At 37.6% G+C, this 19,985-nt stretch overlaps 1 protein-coding gene across 4 annotated transcripts in view; it reads right to left on the reverse strand.

Annotated features, from left to right (window-relative positions):
• Window positions 1-19,985, reverse strand: part of CACNA2D1 (calcium voltage-gated channel auxiliary subunit alpha2delta 1) — a 683,143-nt gene that overhangs the window by 87,005 nt on the left and 576,153 nt on the right. For all 4 annotated transcript variants that reach the window (XM_073328631.1, XM_073328632.1, XM_073328633.1 and 1 more), the window contains exon 13: window positions 4,209-4,287. In XM_073328631.1, coding sequence (XP_073184732.1) covers window positions 4,209-4,287 — 79 coding nt within the window. The remainder of the gene's footprint in view (window positions 1-4,208; window positions 4,288-19,985) is intronic.

The following is a 19,985-nucleotide window of genomic DNA, read 5'->3' on the forward strand; positions in this document are numbered from 1 at the left end:
TGAAGTGAACTCATCCACAGCATAAAAACACTGCTTATTGTGTGATAAGAATGAAAACATCTGTTTGACTTATCCTCTCACAAAATGTAAGTGGCATCCATCCATTTATCATTTGCATTTTTGTTATCTATTTGCATTATAACATTGTCAAAGGCCCCAATCATGATTGAGGGCCCACTGTACAGCTATAAGAAGTCACGATCCCTGCAGACTACAGACTATCAATCACAAGTAATAGGAAGTGCGGGGGATGGGGGAGAAAGGTAACAGCAATAAAGTTAAACAGTTACATGGTATAACACTGTTCACCACTTGATTTTTCCCAATGATCTGATTTAAAAATAAATGTATAAAATCTCTGCCTGCTTCTTTGCATGTGCAATTTGATAAACCACATTATAAACTGAATAGAGCTATAACATGGTCACTCAGCACCTTAAGCTGGTTGGTCAATACTAGATGAATATCAAAAGGAATTAGACTGTCATAATGTAGAGATATACACACTATAATATGCAGAGAGGTTTACAAATACACTTACCCCAAAAAGTAAACATACACCTAGATCTCCTATAAATATAATATATAATTATGTTATATTGATCTACTGATCATTCATTGTCATAAACAGGTAATTGAGTGGGAAACAACTTGGAAAACAAGCAGGAAAATTGATATTCTTTTGCTATTAACACTAAGTGCAGCCAATCGCTCTGAAAATCAACAGTGGAAAAAAACCCCTCCTAATCATCTTTTCCTTTTACCCTCTGCCATTGGCAATGCCCACTGCTCTTGAGAAGTTTTACCTGAACATGATAGGTCAAATTCTGAGGGGTGCAGAGTGAGCACACTATTCACTAAAGTCAAATATAATGGATTTCTCTGCACCATATCTCTCGGTAATCTCCAAAAACACAAGTTCAACTATCAGCTCTATCCAGCTGACTCCCAGATCTACCTCTCTCTCTCTCTCTCCTCCAGAGTGATCTATTTCTATCCAAACTAAAACCTCCACCTGTCTGACAGCTCCTAAGAGAGCTCCTAATCTTCCTGCACAAACCCTCCCAACTGCCTCCTTTCTCAATCACTATGGACCACAGAATCAGCCTGCATGTCACTCAAGCCTGTATCACGGGCATCATTTCCAATCCTGACCCCTCTTTAGATCCTAACACACAAGCTCTCTGTAAATCTTTCAGTTTCTTTCTGCATGATCTCTCTCAAATACGGCATCTCCTATCCATCCAGCCAACTAAATCTCTCATCTCATGTCTTGATTACTGCAATATCCTTTTTTCAGGCCTTAATACATGTAATCTTGCCGTGCTCATATTCACTCAGAATGCTGAGGTAAAGGTCCTTCTGCTACCCCATCACTTTGCCCGTGTCACCGCTCGTTTTGAACGTCTCCACTTTCTCTACCACATCAAATATTAGCTGCCTTGTTTTCACTTTCAAGGCCTAAGATGCAAGCCTCTATCACCCACTGTTTAAATTTTTAAACAAGCATTTTCATGTCTGCCCCCGCTCTGTCCCGCCTGCTTGGGACAAATTCCCCTTAAACATCTGCAAAACTGACTCACCCTCCTCCAAATCCCTCCTTGGCCATGATACCTACAAAAAACTTGAAAATGGTTAGGCCACCAGTGTGCTGAGACCACAGCCTGTCACGCTGACCAATATTATTTTACTGTTTCATTGTACTGTCCCACCAGTTTCTCTATATCCATCTGTTATCTCATCTTGTACTTAGATTGTAAGCTCCTTGGGCAGAAACTTTTTGTTCTGTGTTTATAAAGCGCTTAGCACAATGTGGTCTTGGAGCATAATTAGAGCACTTGGACCTATAATATTAAAGATAATAACTGTGCTCATTACCTCTCAGTATTTGGACCTAAACTGGCAACAAGAGAAAAATTGGGTGAGACTTTTACTTAAGTGGGAGAGTAGGAGACAGTCGGATGATAAACAAATTGCCAGCAACATAAAAATAACAAAGTATTTGTGGGAGGCAAAGGATAAGGGAGTCTAAAAGTTCAAGCATGTAAAGATTAATAGCTCTCTCACTAGGCAGAAGGTAACCTTATTTTGGATTCCGAGATCAGTTTATCCCAGTAGTTGTTGACTGTGGAATGTACCACCTGTAGTCTACTATAAGTTTGGAACTAGAAATTCTATTATATTATTATCAAAGTACTATTATATTATTTCCTTGTTATCTCATTATGTGATTTATAATGTATCAGCTTGGTATCTACAACATCTTTCTTTCAATTAGCACTCAGGATTGTCTATGGTGGTAAGATAATTAAAAAGAAATGTTTTTGGACAAAATGATGGGTTTTGACGACAACATTTTCAGAAAAAAATGGATTGTCATACAAAAATCATTGGCTGATAAAATTTCGTTCAAATCTTTAAAAAAATGGATTTTTTTTTGTTCAAAATGGTGGATGGAAATCTTACTCTTCTTTCTCTCTCTCTTACTCTCTCTCCCTCTCTCTCAAAAAAAGCAACAAAACTTTTCCCCCACCATTTTTCTAGGCAAAAGGGTGAAAGAAAATACCCCCCAACTTTAAAAAAAAATTCTCACTCCTTTTTTCTGAGAGAAAAGGGAACCCCCCCCCATCAACACATTTTTAGAAATGATTTTTTTTGTTTGTTTTATTTCTTAAATCATTTTGATTTATTTGTGTGGAAATAAAAGGAAACACTGTGAAATAACTTTCAGACTGAAACTTTTGTTCATTTCATTCGACAACAAATGTTCACAAGCTCTACTCTTTGAAACATCTTTGCTTAATTTTCTAATCTGTTCTCAATATCAGCTTCTCATCTTCCACCAAAACAAGAACTTTCCAAAACATATACGATTTATGCTACACTATTAATAGAGAAAAGTAAAAATTGTTGATCATAACATTTTCCTGACAAAATATGGCGTTCTATAAAATTTTGTGATTTTTACAAAAATGTTTGAAATGAAACAATTTGTTTCAAATCAGCATTTGATATAATGAACAGAAATAATTAGAAAGTCTGAAAATGTCAGTATATCAAAGCAAAACATTTCATTTCAAATAATAATTTTGAAACAAAATATTTTGTTCTATCAAAACTGTCAAATTGTTCTCGATGTTTTCAAATTAAAAAAAATATTTAATATTTTGACTTTTCTTTCTTCTTGGGGATAAAAACAAATGTCACAATTTTTAGCATGCTCTCAACCAATACTTTAACAGATTTCAAGAAAAGTTTAACGTTATTGTGCTTTAAATTTGGTTTAATTTTTCTAAATATCTTAGTATTTCACATTCCAATGGACTAGGAAATCTCTTTTATGGAAATACAGCTGGCTGCTCTGTACTGGTGTCACTTCTTTAAATGGTTTTACAGAGTGGATTGATCAGTTAAAATTTCTGACAATTACATCAATATAAATGTAGTTTCTGTCTCAATGAGATCTTTTAGGGCAAGTTTTAATACCACAGGCACGAATTTATGATTATCTGGAATTGAAACATCTCTACCAGATTTGATGACTCTTCTAACGACTAGCTAGACATTCTGCCACATTTTCCGTGTGTCTTTGTTTGTTTAGAGGCTCAACTTGAGAAAATATCCCAAGGCAATCAGAAGATCGAGATAACTGTGCAAGGATTTTACCTCCAACTCAGTTTACCACAGTAGGAGTCTGTATAAATTCATGCTACTAATTGCTATGATCGGTACCAAAAATCTATTCTCATTTTGTTGTCTATTATTCAACTCAATTCTTTAAATCTGTTGAAGGAAGCTTGGACCTGCACACATTCGGTAACACTTTAATACCTATTGGTAATTAACACTCCTCAGACCTGGATAAATGAGGGTGAGACTTCTCCCGAGAAAACATTACCACAGAAATCTCAAATCATGGCGGACAGAGGTCTGTTTTATTCAGAACTCTTATTTTATTAATAATAAACACCAAGGCTATTAATAATAATCCTATAATATCCATACTAATATTAGAACTGAATGGTCTACTAAAAAAGAAAAAAACCACACTATTTGGAGCCCTGATTCAAAACATCAAAATGAATTTGTAAATCCGGCTAAAGTTTTTAAATCTGTAGTCCTGTGTAAAACCTACAGAACGGTTTAGATATTTTTTGGGTTAATCAAAACTTTATATAGGTATAAGCTCAGAGATATACACACGGTACCTTTATTTTGGCAGGCCATCCATTGTATGGGTCCTTTGTCATAATTATGTTGACCAACAGAAAATGTGAATACACGTACCTAAGCAAATTGAAAAGAAGATACACATCATTTTTCTCCATGTCATCAATCAGATGCCAATTTCAGTGCTACTTGGATGTCTAATTCATTTAAACAGTGTGATAACATTCTAAAATTCTAGCATTGCATCCCAAACCTTACAATAGCTGCACTGAGGTATGTTATATCTACACCTTGATATATATGATATTTAAATAGTATAAAGACTAGTGGGAAGAACACTCATCCATACTCTCAGTACTCTGAGTCCAATAGACAAGGTTACTATTTACAAGACATCTAAATACACTTGTTTTGGGGTGTGAATTATCATTTTTGAGCATTTTATTAAATTACCTCATGTAATCATTTTGAGTACTGTGTTGTCCCCAGGGAGATGTAGCGTGCATATTTTAGGCAGCAGAAATAAGTGCAATGCAAAATAAGATTTTCCAAGATATTACAGAATTTTGATGAGGACCTTTACTCTGAAAGTGAAACTTGCAAATAATACACAGAGTAAAGTCTAATTAGACCCAGACCTGCAAAACTCCCACTTACTTCAATGGGAGTTCCATGTGTAAGGACCTGTTCAATTAAGCTCTTAAAAACTCCTCACTAAAACATACTCTTTTGAGGATACAATTTTGTCTTGTTTCATAGGTACCGCCCCACTGACTTCTATATCTGTGTACTTGAGAGCAAAATTCGCTACAGAGATGGTCAAAAATTTTCTATCCATTTCTTTCTAAACAGAAAAACCCTATGCTGTTCATAAGACTGAAACCCTGGATTAGCAGATAAATCTGTTGTGCAATTATCTGCAGACTTTGTGACTGGTAATTCAGGCCAAGGCAGTAGTGCGGTGTGATCTCTGTAGCAGTTCTATAAGGAATTTGGAATGAAACCCCTTGACAATGAACAGAAGAGAAATATATTTGATCTACTGCTCCTCAGGGCTTGTCTTCACTACTGAAGTCAGTCGACCTAAGTTATGCTACTCCAGCTACTTGAGTAAGGTAGCTGGAGTCGACGTAGCTTAGGTCGACTTACCGCAGTCTTCACTGTGCTGCGTCGACGGGAGATGCTCTCCAGTCAACTTACCTTACTCTTCTCGGAGAGGTGGAGTTCTGGGGTCGACCAGAGAGTGCTCTGCCATCAATTTAGCGGGTCTTCACTAGACTCACTAAATCAACACCCGCTGCATTGATTGCAGCAGCGTCGATCTCCCTGGTAGTGAAGACAAGCCCTCAGATACTTCCTGGGGATCAATAGTAGTAAAGAACAACAATTAAAGCAACTGGGCATTTGTTAATTACAGTTTGACTTGGCAAACTGCTGGGGCATTAGAAAAATCATTCTCAGAATTTTCCTTTATCTATTGATTCATCCAGAACCAAGGAAAATGGTCACCTGAAAAGACGAGTTAGCAAGTCGAAGTAGAGGAGTAAGAATCAAAAATCTATACAAGATCCTGCCACCCTTGCTCATGCTGACTTACAATGGGTCTACTCACAGCTTAAGGTACTACTAAAAACCAAGACTGGCCCTTAAAGTAGAAAACTAGAGACACATACTATGTTCAGCATTAAGAGACCAGTCAGGAGTACCCTCCAAATTTTATTAAATGGAACAATCCTATTTTCAGGCAACTGAGTATACAGGTGTATTGTACAGAGTTGCATACCTTGTTTTATCATATTTGAATCAGCTGTTAGTAATAATCAGCTAATTCTCAGTTTCGCAAACTCTGATGACATTAATTAATTAATTATTTTATTTAGCTGTGCATAGTGCTTTACTTTCTAGCATGTGGGAAGACAGGTCCTTGCCTCAAAAAGTTTATAATCTACATTAGATGGAGGACACAAGATTAAAAAAAAAAACAACAAAAAAACCCCCTCCTAGTCATAGTGGGGATATCAAGGGCAGAAGAAAGACAATGGAGAGAAAGAAGGACAATTGTTGTTATAGGGAGAATGTGGTTTTCCAAGAATCAAAGTAATTTATTTTGTTTTGGATTTCCCTCCAATTGGACAGGTGCATGCAGGTCAAGGTAAAATGAAGGGTTCTGGCTGCTACAGATATTAGAGATTTCAGACACTCTAGAAGCTGTTATAAAGGCAGAGGTTAAGAGCCATTATTAAATGCAATAAAAGCAATGCTTTGGTTACAGACGTTAGGTTTTATCTATGTTTTTTTCCTCCAGTGTGCTACTGGAGTAAAGTAAAGCAAGAAATAATTATGTGCTTCCTCTAGTACATCATGTACTGTAAGTATAATACAAAAGAAATGGGTTGATGTGGGTTATTCGAAAAAGTAGTTATATAACAACTGGAACATATTCAAATGCACTTTTAGTATAATAAACAAACAGGGCAAATTCTTTATTCACAGTTGATTTCAATGTGGCTGTATGGATTGATGAGATCAAACTTTTGCTCAGTAGGTTTGCTTGCCTTAGTGTAGGTAGAAAACATCTACTCATACCGGACACAGACCAAAGACCATGAAAGTCAGTAGGAGTCATTCCACAGACTTCAACAGACTTTGTATCAGGCCTGTGTCACTGAGGACAAAGAACCAAAGATGTAAGCCTATATAGTGTTATAGACCAAAAGATGGCAAATTAAAGGGGAAATCAAGATCAGCGGGGTAAAGCATGTCCCAGGAAATTACTTTTCACTATTTAATGCGAACAAACAGACAGTGAACTGTAGCTCACGAAAGCTTATGCTCAAATAAATTTGTTAGTCTCTAAGGTGCCACAAGTATTCCTTTTCTTTTTGCGAATACAGACTAACACGGCTGCTACTCTGAAATGGACATCTTGTTCACTTTAATTTCTGTTTATGGTTGTAGTTCTTCTATTGAAAGAAGGGAACAAATACACTAATTAAAATGGCCCACCTTGATTATCACTACAAAAGGTTTGTTTGTTTTTTTCTCTCCTGCTGGTAATAACTCACCTTAAGTGATCACTCTCTTTACAGTGTGTATGGTAACACCCATTGTTTCATGTTCCCTGTGTTTATAAATCTCCCCAATGTATTTTCCATTGAATGCATCCGATGAAGTGAGTTGTAGCTCACAAAAGCTTATGATCAAATAAATGTTAGTCTCTAAGGTGCCACAAGTACTCCTTTTCTTTTTGCGAATACAGACTAACATGGCTGCTACTCTGAAACGACTAATTAAACCCACTTTTCTAAATATAAATCTTAAGGCTGCTTTTTTTTCCATGCCATGATGCACAAGCCAGAAATGCTATACCCTTTTTAGGCTGCCCCAGTTAAAATTCTGAACACATCTTTCCTTATTATTGCTTTATTCCGTGGGTATGCTTCATAACACATAAAACAGTGGATTATTGTGAAAAGGAATATGAAGTATGTTTTGATTTTGTTATGAACCAGATTTTGTTATGTCTTTCATTAAATCTCTATTTAGGTCAGTTAGGCTGCCATAGGGTGTTTATTGATAATTTTCTTCCCAAGTACTGTCTTAATTCATCATTGGGGCCCGATTCAGCAAAGTACTTAAGCATATGCCTAAGTTTAAGTGTGCAGGTAGCCCCATTGAAGTCAATGGAAGTACACGTGCTTAATGTAAGGCACATGTTTAAGTGCACTGAGGATTTAAAGCTGCTCTTCTTCCAATTTCTTCAAAATGAGCTGTTCCTACTTGTCCTTCTCAGCCTTCCATATATTTTTGCAATCAATACCTATCTCTAACTCCTCACACTCACCCCAATTTAACTTCAAACTGCAACACTGGCTGACAAATTAATTTACAATCTCATCTAGAACAGAACAACGGTTTAGTTGGAGATATCTTTAAAACTCCGTTCACAACAAAGGACCAGATTCTCAGCTGATCTAAATTGCTTTCACTCCAAAGCATACATTTTACATGTTGCGAGGCTCCAGCGGATCATTGCTGATTTACACCTGCTCAGAATTAAGCCCTAAATTATTCTGTTACCTGTTCAGACAATTTCATTCCATAGCACTGGAAACACTGATCTAAGAACAACTTATTTTCTACCTATATAATATTTCAGTTCCCACTGAAAACTCAGAACAAAATTAGAGCCATTAAAGACACTAACATCTGGATATTGAGGCAAACGATCTCTGTCGTGTAACTGGGGCCTGATACAATGCCAGTCTTTCCAGTGACTTCAATAGGCTTTGGATCAGACCCTTGAGAATACTTCATTTGTGCCTAGACTTTTGTTTTAAATAAGACATAACTGGGTAAATTGACTGTTTTTTCCCAAAGATAACAATAATAAAATAAATAAATAAAATAAAATAAAAATTACTCCTGAACTTCCCTGCAAGTGAGGTAATTTTATATCAGTTTTACAGATGGGAAACCTGAAACACAGAGAGAATATCTGGCTTGCTTGGTATTGCACAGATAGTAAATGAAATCAGCATTAGTGTGGAGATAGCATCTGAAAACTGAGAAGAAAGATACCATGGAGATTTTTACACATACACACACACACACACACACACACACGATATACTTTGATGAGTATACTGAATCAGAATTAGTTATATATATTCAAATAAAGCATTAAAATGCTAGTCTTGAATAAATCTTATGTACAGAAAGTGGCTGGAAGGCTAACATACTAACTTCACTGAAGTGCACAATAAAGTGTAGACTTTATGGACAGGTAAATTAACATCAGATTCTGATACTCTTAATTTCAGTGAGACTATGGCGGAGTAAGGAACTACACAACATGTGTAAAGGTATCAAAATCAGGCTCTTGATGTCTCACAGATTGTGGTCTTAGTTGCACCAGTTAGCACTTCCTACTGTCAAATCCACAGAGCAGTACGGGCAGAATGACACTGTGTTTGATGATGATTATTAATTGTAATTTATATTACAGTAGCACTAAGAGGTTCTGATTGACATCAGGGCCTCATGGTCCTTGATACTCCACATACACATGGCAAGAGACAGTCCCTGGCCTGAAAAGCTTTTAGCCTAAACAGGCAAAGGACATGAGAGAGATAATAATCATCCCCGTTTCACAGGTGGGGAGCTGAGTGGAATAGAAATTAAGTAACTTGTTCAAGAGCACACAGTGAGTTTGTAACACAGCCAAGAATTGAAAAGACTTCCAAGTCCCAGCTCGGGTGACCAGATGTCCCAATTTTATAGGGACAGTCCTGATATTTGGGGCTTTGTCTTATATAGGCACCTATTCCCCTCCCCCCCCCACCACACACACACACACTCTGTCCCGATTTTTCACACTTGCTCTCTGGTCACCCTAGTCCCAGCCCAGTGCTTTGACCACAAGATTATTATAAAAGGATGCTGCTTGGGGCTCAGCTCAGAAAAATTCAAGACAGCTTTCCAATTATAAGTCCTGATCATTAATTTCCTCTGGCTTGTTTCAGAATCTCAAAGCTTCTAAACAGTCAAATTATATTAATTAAGGTTTTTATCAGTAAAGAACAAAAATATTTTAATACATCCCTATTGAGCGAAGAGAAAATTGGCACAGGACCACTCAAATGTTTCTGGTCAAGAGGCAATAAGAGAGAATGCTACTACAATATTCATTGAAATGTGAAGGGGTTAATATTTGAAGTCTTCCACTTTATGCTAATTCACACATATCCCTAAGCTATGTCTTCACTGACAAAATCCTTCAAGTGACTTCCACTTCTAACCTCTAGGTGAAAAACTGTTTTTGTCTGTCTTTATCCTTCTGGACATTTTTTAAAAAAATCTGCATTCAATAGGAGATATTTTATACTGCAAAGGCAGAAAATACCATTAAATTGTGACCTGAGGAGCAATCTCTCTATTAATAATCCTTTACAAGTTTCAATAATACAGTTCCATATCTTATTGCTGCCACCTTGTGGAACAACTGGGGAACTAACATGAGCATACAGCTACCCATTTTTGAACCTGTCAATGGAAAGTGCATGACGTCTCTCTCTGTTTTGAAGTTGGTAGTCCTTTCGTGCCACTTTTTATTAATTAATTATTAATTATTATTATTATTATTTCAGAAGGGTACATAAGGAGGACAGCTTTTCTTATCAACTGAATCTTTACTGTTATTAGCATGCCACTGGATTTCTAAACATAAAAAAGCCGTCCCACCAAAGCCTTAGATGCTCTGTTTTCAGTCCTTCCACTTGTTGGAATGTTTCACAATATTATTTATAAGCTCAGCCATGTCCAGATCAAATGAAACTGGAAAAACTGAACATAGAAAAATTTGATGATGGTACTAAAAAGTGATATTCTTATACTCTATTATTAATCAAAGTAGTTTGTAATAAAGGTGGCAGTGAACAGTCTCAGTGGTTGGTCAGGGCATCAACTTACACATCTGATCTATTTGAAGACATCCACTAAAATATATCACATTAATATAATGGTTTATGATTTTATCTTGCCGTGTTTCCACAAATTCCCCTTGCCATTTTTATGTGTGCCTTAATAAAGCTGGGCAAAATTTTTCAACCCAAACTTTTTTCAGTGAAACAGAGAGATTTGGCAACACAAAGTTTTTGCACATTCGTGTTAATTTAGCTGAATTTGTTCTGGTAAAAAAGATATTGATTCTTTGATTCAAAATGATTTCTCATTTGATATTTACTTTAATTTTATTTTAAAAATATTTAAAAATGCTCAAAATCAAAATGAAATGTTTCATGTAACCCAAAATGAAGTTTGTTTAAAAAACAAATGTTTTGATTCACCGAAAAATTTCAAAATGACTTTTTTCTGAACTGAAAAATCCATTCATAGCCTTGGCTATATGTGTGACAATTATTATTAAAGGACAAAATTCCCAGTTGATATAAATCAATATACCTCCACTGACTTCAATGGCGTTACACTGATATGAACAAGCTGAGGATCTAGCCCTTGATATCCTCACTCAGTTTGGACTCCACCCCAGATAAGGCCGAACTGCTGCTGAAGATAAATTAACAAATCTAGATTTGGCTCATTGATAATAACAATGTAATAAAATAGTATTGATAATAAGCACACCATGTCCTCTGTACGCCAGTCTCTCCTTGTATTTGATCCTTCAATCAGCTGGATTTGTCACCTCAAACATTTCCAACTGCAGGTCTAAAAAGAGGCTTATTTGATCAGGATTCACTGGAGAATCAAACTGAACAACAACATGGGATAGCAGGGGTAGTCAATTATTTTTTGTCAAGGTCCAAATGTCTTGGTCAAGGTATAGTCAAAGTTCAATCTCCAGAGAAAATACCTTAAAACCCCCAACAATAATGATAATAATAAGTTCTTAAAAAGATTTTGGGGTCCATTCAAAAGCATCAGTGGTACGGATTTGTCCTGCGATCTTGTCTACCCTGGGATAGGGGCAGGGTAAAAATTCTGTGTACAATAGTAGGAATGGGAATTCCCAATGATGTACTGGAGGGGATTCTTGAGGGCTCTTGAGACACTCACATTATAATTCTTCCAACAAAACTATAGGTTGGGATGATTTCCCTTCCTCTGAGGGAATATGGTCTCAGCAGCACCATATTTAACCCATCCTACCGGCCAACCACACAGTGGCAGTGATGGAATGACACAGCATTAAACAAGCACTCTCGAGCTGCCCATATGTTTCCTAAAGTGGAGTCTGAGCACTCCTCAGGACAGGATGGTCTTGTGGATAAGAAGCTGAACTCAGAAGACCAATTCAATCCCTGGTTTTGCCATTACTCTCTAAATACAGCTAAACTGTCTCACTCAGAGATAACTTACACCTCGATCTCTCAATATTTTGGAAGCGTAAAGTATTGGCCTGTAGATGGGATCAGATTTCAGAAGCTGCTCGTATCTTCCCTACAAACCCACCCTTATGTTCCCATCCCCACTTCAAATTACAGAAGCAAAACACTATTCTGTATTATCAGTATGTTTATCCAGGAACAATGCACAGACATTTTAAAAGTTAACTAATCTAATTTTGTTTACCCAAGGCCTCTTTCCTTGGTTATAATTATGATAAAACATTTATTTGTTTAAAGTGGAAAACAAATTAACAGAGTCCCCATGTCCCTCTCCTCTATATGATTGCATGCTCTTTGATACTCGGGTTTGATCACAAACTAAAGGGGTTTTTTTTTTTTTGGGGAGCTCCTTGTTATAAAGTGGGTAAAATTACTCAAAAAGTAGATGGATTTTTACATCCTCTGTTTTACTTTCTTCTCAGTGCAGCTGCTTATAACCATACTCAAGTAAAGCTTTCTCTACATCTAGATGGAGATCTCCCCATAGACTAAGAAAAGGGGCCACCATCCATGGCAATTCTGGAATAAATTCTGGAATTCTGGGACGATCTTATGAAATGTTTTGATAGACTAGAATTTGATGACAATGATATTGGAAGTTCGCCAGCTTAGTTAAGGTGATTTTCGCTGTTCATACTACAACAGTAAGACTTTCCCCATTTTTTGACCTCATCAACCCTAGGGAAGAAACATTATCTATAAGACTGTCATTTTACACGGCTGAGGACAGTAGGATAATTTTAATATCCCATTGAATATTATTATTTTCTTGCTTGCTTCCATTGTGGTCCTTCTCCAGCTATTGCGGATAGATTTATTTATGAATGCCAATAGACTGCTCTCTGGAAATACCATACTGTTCTCTTTTGTATCGTTATTCTTTCAGCTTTCCACTCCCATTACTCTGGTTCTCTCGGCATGAAATGTTTGATTTCAATTAAATGTTTAAAATGCCAAAGGGTTGCATTAGAATCAGAGGGGGAAAAGGCCATAGGAAATTCTCATTTCCTAGCAGAGCCTATTTACAGGAAATCTTTGCCTTTGCAATTATCAGTTACACAAAGTTCAAGTCTAATTTCACAATGATCAACTCTCCAAAGATTAATGAAAATGTGACTCTGAGGAAAGGAAAAGCAGTGAGGGAAATTTAAAAGTAAATGCTTTGGTGATGTGGGCAAATGATTAAGATCCCACTAAATAGGCAAAAATCACATTTAAAGCTTCTTTTCTTGCTGGTACCATATTGCCCAGGGATTGCAAAGGTTTCAGAACAGCATCCCATAGGTGAGGGTTCAGAATGAAATTGCAGCCTGAAGTTTGAATGTCCTTCCTTTGTTAGTTTAAATGAAACCCTCTCCATTTTCTTTATAGTATGTGGGATTAATGACAAAGCTCAATTGTTCCATTCACACACACACAACAGTATTTCTTGCAACACCTCTACTCTTTTTTCCTCTCATTATCTAACATCCAACTAAGCTGATATTACACCCCAACCCACCAACCCCCGGTTCCCAATCTAGTTCCCAGCATACTTCATTCTTGTCTCCTTTTATTGACCTCAATGTGCTTTTACTTTCATTCCCTTAAGATGTGGCCCCAGGTGGTTGGCACTCTCTTTAATGGGTTTTCTTTTACAGAGCCCTGATATGAATCCAAGTGCTCAATTAACATGGAAAATCCAGATTACCAGCACATCTGCAGTTTCTGGTAGAGTTTTGAAAATGGACACTTTGGGAGGGGGATTGGGCAGTGGGGTTTGTATTACATTACCTGAAGTGCTTTGCTTTTCCTTTCTAAGGTAAGCAGCAGGATACGGACCCTGGACTTCAGGAAAGCAGACTTCGACTCCCTCAGGGAACGGATGGCCAGGATCCCCTGGAGGACTAACTTGAAGGGGAAAGAAGTCCAGGAGAGCTGGCTGTATTTCAAGGAATCCCTGTTGAGGTTACAGGGACAAACCATCCCAATGAGTCGAAAGAATAGTAAATATGGCAGGCGACCAGCTTGGCTTAATGGTGAAATCCTAGCGGATCTTAAACATAAAAAAGAAGCTTACAAGAAGTGGAAGATTGGACATATGACCAGGGAAGAGTATAAAAATATTGCTCGGGCATGTAGGAATGATATCAGGAGGGCCAAATCGCACCTGGAGCTGCAGCTAGCCAGAGATGTTAAGAGTAACAAGAAGGGTTTCTTCAGGTATGTTGACAACAAGAAGAAAGCCAAGGAAAGTGTGGGCCCCTTACTGAATGAGGGAGGCAATCTAGTGACAGAGGATGTGGAAAAAGCTAATGTACTCAATGCTTTTTTTGCCTTTTTTTTCACTAACAAGGTCAGCTCCCAGACTGCTGCGCTGGGCATCACAAAATGAGGAAGAGATGGCCAGCCCTCTGTGGAGATAGAGGTGGTTAGGGACTATTTAGAAAAGCTGGACGTGCACAAGTCCATGGGGCCGGACGAGTTGCATTCGAGAGTGCTGAAGGAATTGGCGGCTGTGATTGCTGAGCCATTGGCCATTATCTTTGAAAACTCGTGGCGAACCGGGGAAGTCCCGGATGACTGGAAAAAGGCTAATGTAGTGCCAATCTTTAAAAAAGGGAAGAAGGAAGATCCTGGGAACTACAGGCCAGTCAGCCTCACCTCAGTCCCTGGAAAAATCATGGAGCAGGTCCTCAAAGAATCAATCCTGAAGCACTTGCATGAGAGGAAAGTGATCAGGAACAGCCAGCATGGATTCACCAAGGGAAGGTCATGCCTGACTAATCTAATCGCCTTTTATGATGAGATTACTGGTTCTGTGGATGAAGGGAAAGCAATGGATGTATTGTTTCTTGACTTTAGCAAAGCTTTTGCCACGGTCTCCCACAGTATTCTTGTCAGCAAGTTAAGGAAGTATGGGCTGGATGAATGCACTATAAGGTGGGTAGAAAGCTGGCTAGATTGTCGGGCTCAACAGGTAGTGATCAATGGCTCCATGTCTAGTTGGCAGCCGGTATCAAGTGGAGTGCCCCAAGGGTCGGTCCAGGGGCCGGTTTTGTTCAATATCTTCATAAATGATCTGGAGGATGGTGTGGATTGCACTCTCAGCAAATTTGCGGATGATACTAAACTGGGAGGAGTGGTAGATATGCTGGAGGGGAGGGATAGGATACAGAAGGACCTAGACAAATTGGAGGATTGGGCCAAAAGAAATCTGATGAGGTTCAATAGGGATAAGTGCAGGGTTCTGCACTTAGGACGGAAGAACCCAATGCACAGCTACAGACTAGGGACCGAATGGCTAGGCAGCGGTTCTGCGGAAAAGGACCTAGGGGTGACAGTGGACGAGAAGCTGGATATGAGTCAGCAGTGTGCCCTTGTTGCCAAGAAGGCCAATGGCATTTTGGGATGTATAAGTAGGGGCATAGCGAGCAGATCGAGGGACGTGATCGTCCCCCTCTATTTGACATTGGTGAGGCCTCATCTGGAGTACTGTGTCCAGTTTTGGGCCCCACACTTCAAGAAGGATGTGGATAAATTGGAGAGAGTCCAGCGAAGGGCAACAAAAATGATTAGGGGTCTGGAACACATGACTTATGAGGAGAGGCTGAGGGAGCTGGGATTGTTTAGCCTGCAGAAGAGAAGAATGAGGGGGGATTTGATAGCTGCTTTCAACTACCTGAAAGGGGGTTCCAAAGAGGATGGCTCTAGACTGTTCTCAATGGTAGCAGATGACAGAACGAGGAGTAATGGTCTCAAGTTGCAGTGGGGGAGGTTTAGATTGGATATTAGGAAAAACTTTTTCACTAAGAGGGTGGTGAAACAGTGGAATGCGTTACCTAGGGAGGTGGTAGAATCTCCTTCCTTAGAGGTTTTTAAGGTCAGGCTTGACAAAGCCCTGGCTGGGATGATTTAACTGGTCCTGCTTCGAGCAGGGGGTTGGACTAGATGACCTTCTGGGGTCCCTTCCAACCCTGATATTCTATGACTCTATGTTCTATATGAAAAACTTATGAACTTTAATAGTATTTCAATGTCATCATTTTCTAGTTAGGATTTTTCATTAGTATAAAAAGAGAAAATGAAAGTAAGTACTGTATATCACAGAAGTCTCAAACATGTTTTTTGAGATTGTGCTGAGCACAAATTGACTCTGTCTTCACTTACAGTTAAAACATTTCCAGTCTTGATACAAGTACATCCACTGCTCCTACCCACTGTCCGCAGTTGGTATATTTCCTAGTGTATCTGAAGGATCGAGTTATAAATTCACACATGTAGTATGGAATGCTCTTTGCAATTTAAAATAAAGATAATACTATGCAGGCTAGCTAAACTTGCTTGTAAAACTGAATTTAGCCGTATGAAGTGGAAATCCATCAACTTCATGAAAAAACTCGTGAAGGCAATTCACATCTTTTCATGTATTTATACCTGCTCCTGTATTTTCCACTCCATGCATCTGACGAAGTGGGTTCTAGCCCACGAAAGCTTATGCCCAACTAAATTCGTTAGTCTCTAAGGTGCCATAAGGACTCCTCATTGTTTTTGCTGATACAGACAAACATGGCTACCACTCTGAAACCTGTATTTTATTTGTCTGGAATAGGTCAAAGGACAGGAAAATTGCATCCAGAATCTCAAGATTCCTTCTATACATCCACTACAAGAACAGTTAAAGTTGTGGTATCACCATTACAGATTCAGAAATTTAGACCTCATCTGTAGTAGGAATGGTTTAGGATAATAAAATGAATCTTGCCACGGAATTCATGGGGACCATGTAATTCTCACTGTGAGGTCCTTTCCATCCTAAATGATGAATATTTTCAATTACTTTAAGAAAAAAATCTATCTATCTATCTATCTATCTCTCTCTTTTCATTTTCTGATAAAGAAGAAATTATACCTGATCCTGCAATCAAAACTCCAATTAACTTAATTATAAGTATTGCCTGAGGCCCAAATCCTGCAAATACTTTTGGACATGCTCAACTTTACAAGCATGAAAGCTAAGGATCAGTGCCTGATTAACGACAGCAGGGTAGGGATCTATATTTAAATCACATCTTAGCTGACAAAACATAAATCTTGTTTCAACATGATATGATGTGAAGTAGCGGAGGTTTTTTCCATCTCCCCAGTGATTCAGGGTTTTCTAATGAAAAAGCTGAAAATCCTGTTCAATCTTAACTACCAATAGATTATAGCTGATAACATCTCATTTAGCTCAGCTTTGAACTTTAATGGAAGAATTGTGTCTGCTCCTTTTTCAAGCAGTAATTAATGAGGACATTTACGATGGTTCCATCTATTTTATTTAAAAAATTACAATAAATATTTTGCAGAGTCTTAGATTGCAACACAAATAACTGTTTTTTTTTTAAATTTTTGCAAATATGCTTTTCACAAAACAGGGGACATACTCTGGGAAAACTGTGTTTGTTAACAAAATGAAGCACTGATATGAAGCCAGAAGCATCACCAGCAAAGATGCAATTGCCACAAACACTGCAGTTAGCAAGCACAATATTTTGTTGTTTGCTGACGCTTAAAGGAACCTTTAAAAATAAAAAATGTAATTTTTGATAAAAGGTGTTTTCAGCACATATTCCAGATTAATTCTTTGTTCTATGTGGTAAAATTCATGTCTGTGCAGGGAACCAGTGCAAGGACCATGAGCCACACACATCTCACTTAAGCCCTTGAAATAGGCTTAAAAACGTGGATATATAATATTATGTAAATTTAGATACAAGGCTAATGTGAATATGAATTCAAGTAAAATAATTAACTTCAAAATGCTGAACAGAGAATTAGACATAATGGAGATACAGTGGGCCAGATCCAGAAGTAGCCCTATTGGTTTCACAGAGCTCTCTGATGATATATACCAGCTGAGGATATGGACCAGAAACTCCACATACATGTCTGTCCTTTCCAATTAATGCCAGCATTCTGTAGCTGATGCTAACATTCATGAACAACAGATTTTCAGTTCATTCTAGTGGATTATTATTTGTTATATGCAGTGTTGTTGAAGCCATGTCGGTACCTATATATTAGAGACACAAGATGGGTGAGGTAATTTATTTTATTGGACACTTGTCTCCCTCACTAACAGAAGTTGGTCCAATAAACAGATATTCCTCACCCACCTTGTCTCTCTATTATTTGTTAAACATAGAATGAAATCCTAGCTCCACTGAATTCAATGGGAATTTTGCCACTGATTTCAATGGGGTCAGGATTTCACTCATGCAGCACACACGGAGTTTATAACACTAAATTTGATATGCAACTTGACCTTTCCTGCCATGTCTCCATTTCTTCTACAGACTTCTTTAAAAAGAAGATTTCAGCAGCGCATAGCACCTACTGATGACTCACTAACATTAGTCTGCAGTGCAGGCAGCATTTCATCTTGTGAATATTGAATATTATAAAATGTCCTCATGCATTCTACTCTCATGGATTGTGCTTTACTAACTGCTGGTGAAAGGTTGTCATGGGTCAAACCTTAAATTATTTTCCTGATCAGTGGTTTGTAGCATTACTGCCAATATATTCCCTATTACTGAGTGGTTTTCTAATTTACTTTTAATTAGGACTTTGCCTAAAAACCTTGCAAGTGTGTCATCTGAATTGCATGTCTCTTATCTTTCCTTGTTCTATTACCCAAAACTATTGACATAATTTAGGATGATAACCTGGCTCTACCAAAGTCAATGGCAAATACCATTTCAATGGAACCAGGATTTCATCCTTAGAATTTTTATCACTTTCTAAAGTATTACTTTGTTTTTTTAAAATCAGGTAGCCATCTATCTACGTTACCCATTCCACATGCAAATTGGGCAGTCATCCATACACATGCTACCATCTGTGCTTGTAATTAATTATGGATGCAAAAATGAACACCGAGTTGAGACCTTTTTAATCCTGTGTCTTTCTATGGCAATTGTTTCCATTCTTTTTTTTTTTTTTTAATGTTGAGGTAAACAAGTTTTTGCTTTTCAATACATAATCATCAAAATGTTTTAGGAGCCTCTTTTATTTTAGCATTTTACTCTCTTGTATAAGTTTCTCATTCTTCCCTTTGCTTTTCTTAACGTTTTGCACCATTTTAATATCATTCTACGGCTTTTCCTTATGCTCCCCATTCAATCACATTAATGAGTGAAGAATTTATTTGTCTTGTTTTCTGATTTTTTTTTATCATCCTTACTTTCTTTGACCTCATCTACTTACAATACCACAGTTTAGTTCAGGTATAAGTTTGCACTCTTCACATGTTTTGATTTAGGTTAGGTTCACTCCATTGTGTTGCTTCCTGTGATCAAACATTTTAGAGTAAAAGTCTCCGGAATTATTTTTTATTAATGATAATGATCCTTATTCTCAACTATATTTCTTACAGGAGATAATGTTCTTGAATCAACCACATGCTCTCCTTCTCCTCAAAAACAACTCTTCCTAAACCCTTCCAAACAATCTAGGTCAGTGGTTTACAACCTTTTTTCATTTGTGAACCCCTAAAAATTTTCAAATGGAGGTGCAGACCCCTTTGGAAAACTTGGACATAGTTTGCAGACCCCCAAAGATCTGCTAACCAGAGTCTGAAAACTATTAATCTAGGTTACTCAACTATTTAAGCCTTATTTTTTGCCTCCACCAGACTAAATTTAAGCCCCTGATGCACCGACTCTTATTGAACCTCTTATTTCCTTCCTCATGCTTCCTGAATATATAAATACGAACTTCATATTATCTGAATGGAATTTAACTCTGTTTCCTGATATTTTCCATTTTTACTTTATATTTAAACCTTTTATTATGTCACCTGTTTATCATACTACATATACCCATCTTGTTTCACTGCCTGTTTGTTCTAGCTGTTCTTTCCTTCTCATGCTTATCACA

Source organism: Lepidochelys kempii, chromosome 1, assembly GCF_965140265.1.
Source record: "Lepidochelys kempii isolate rLepKem1 chromosome 1, rLepKem1.hap2, whole genome shotgun sequence".
Taxonomy (NCBI): domain Eukaryota; kingdom Metazoa; phylum Chordata; order Testudines; family Cheloniidae; genus Lepidochelys; species Lepidochelys kempii.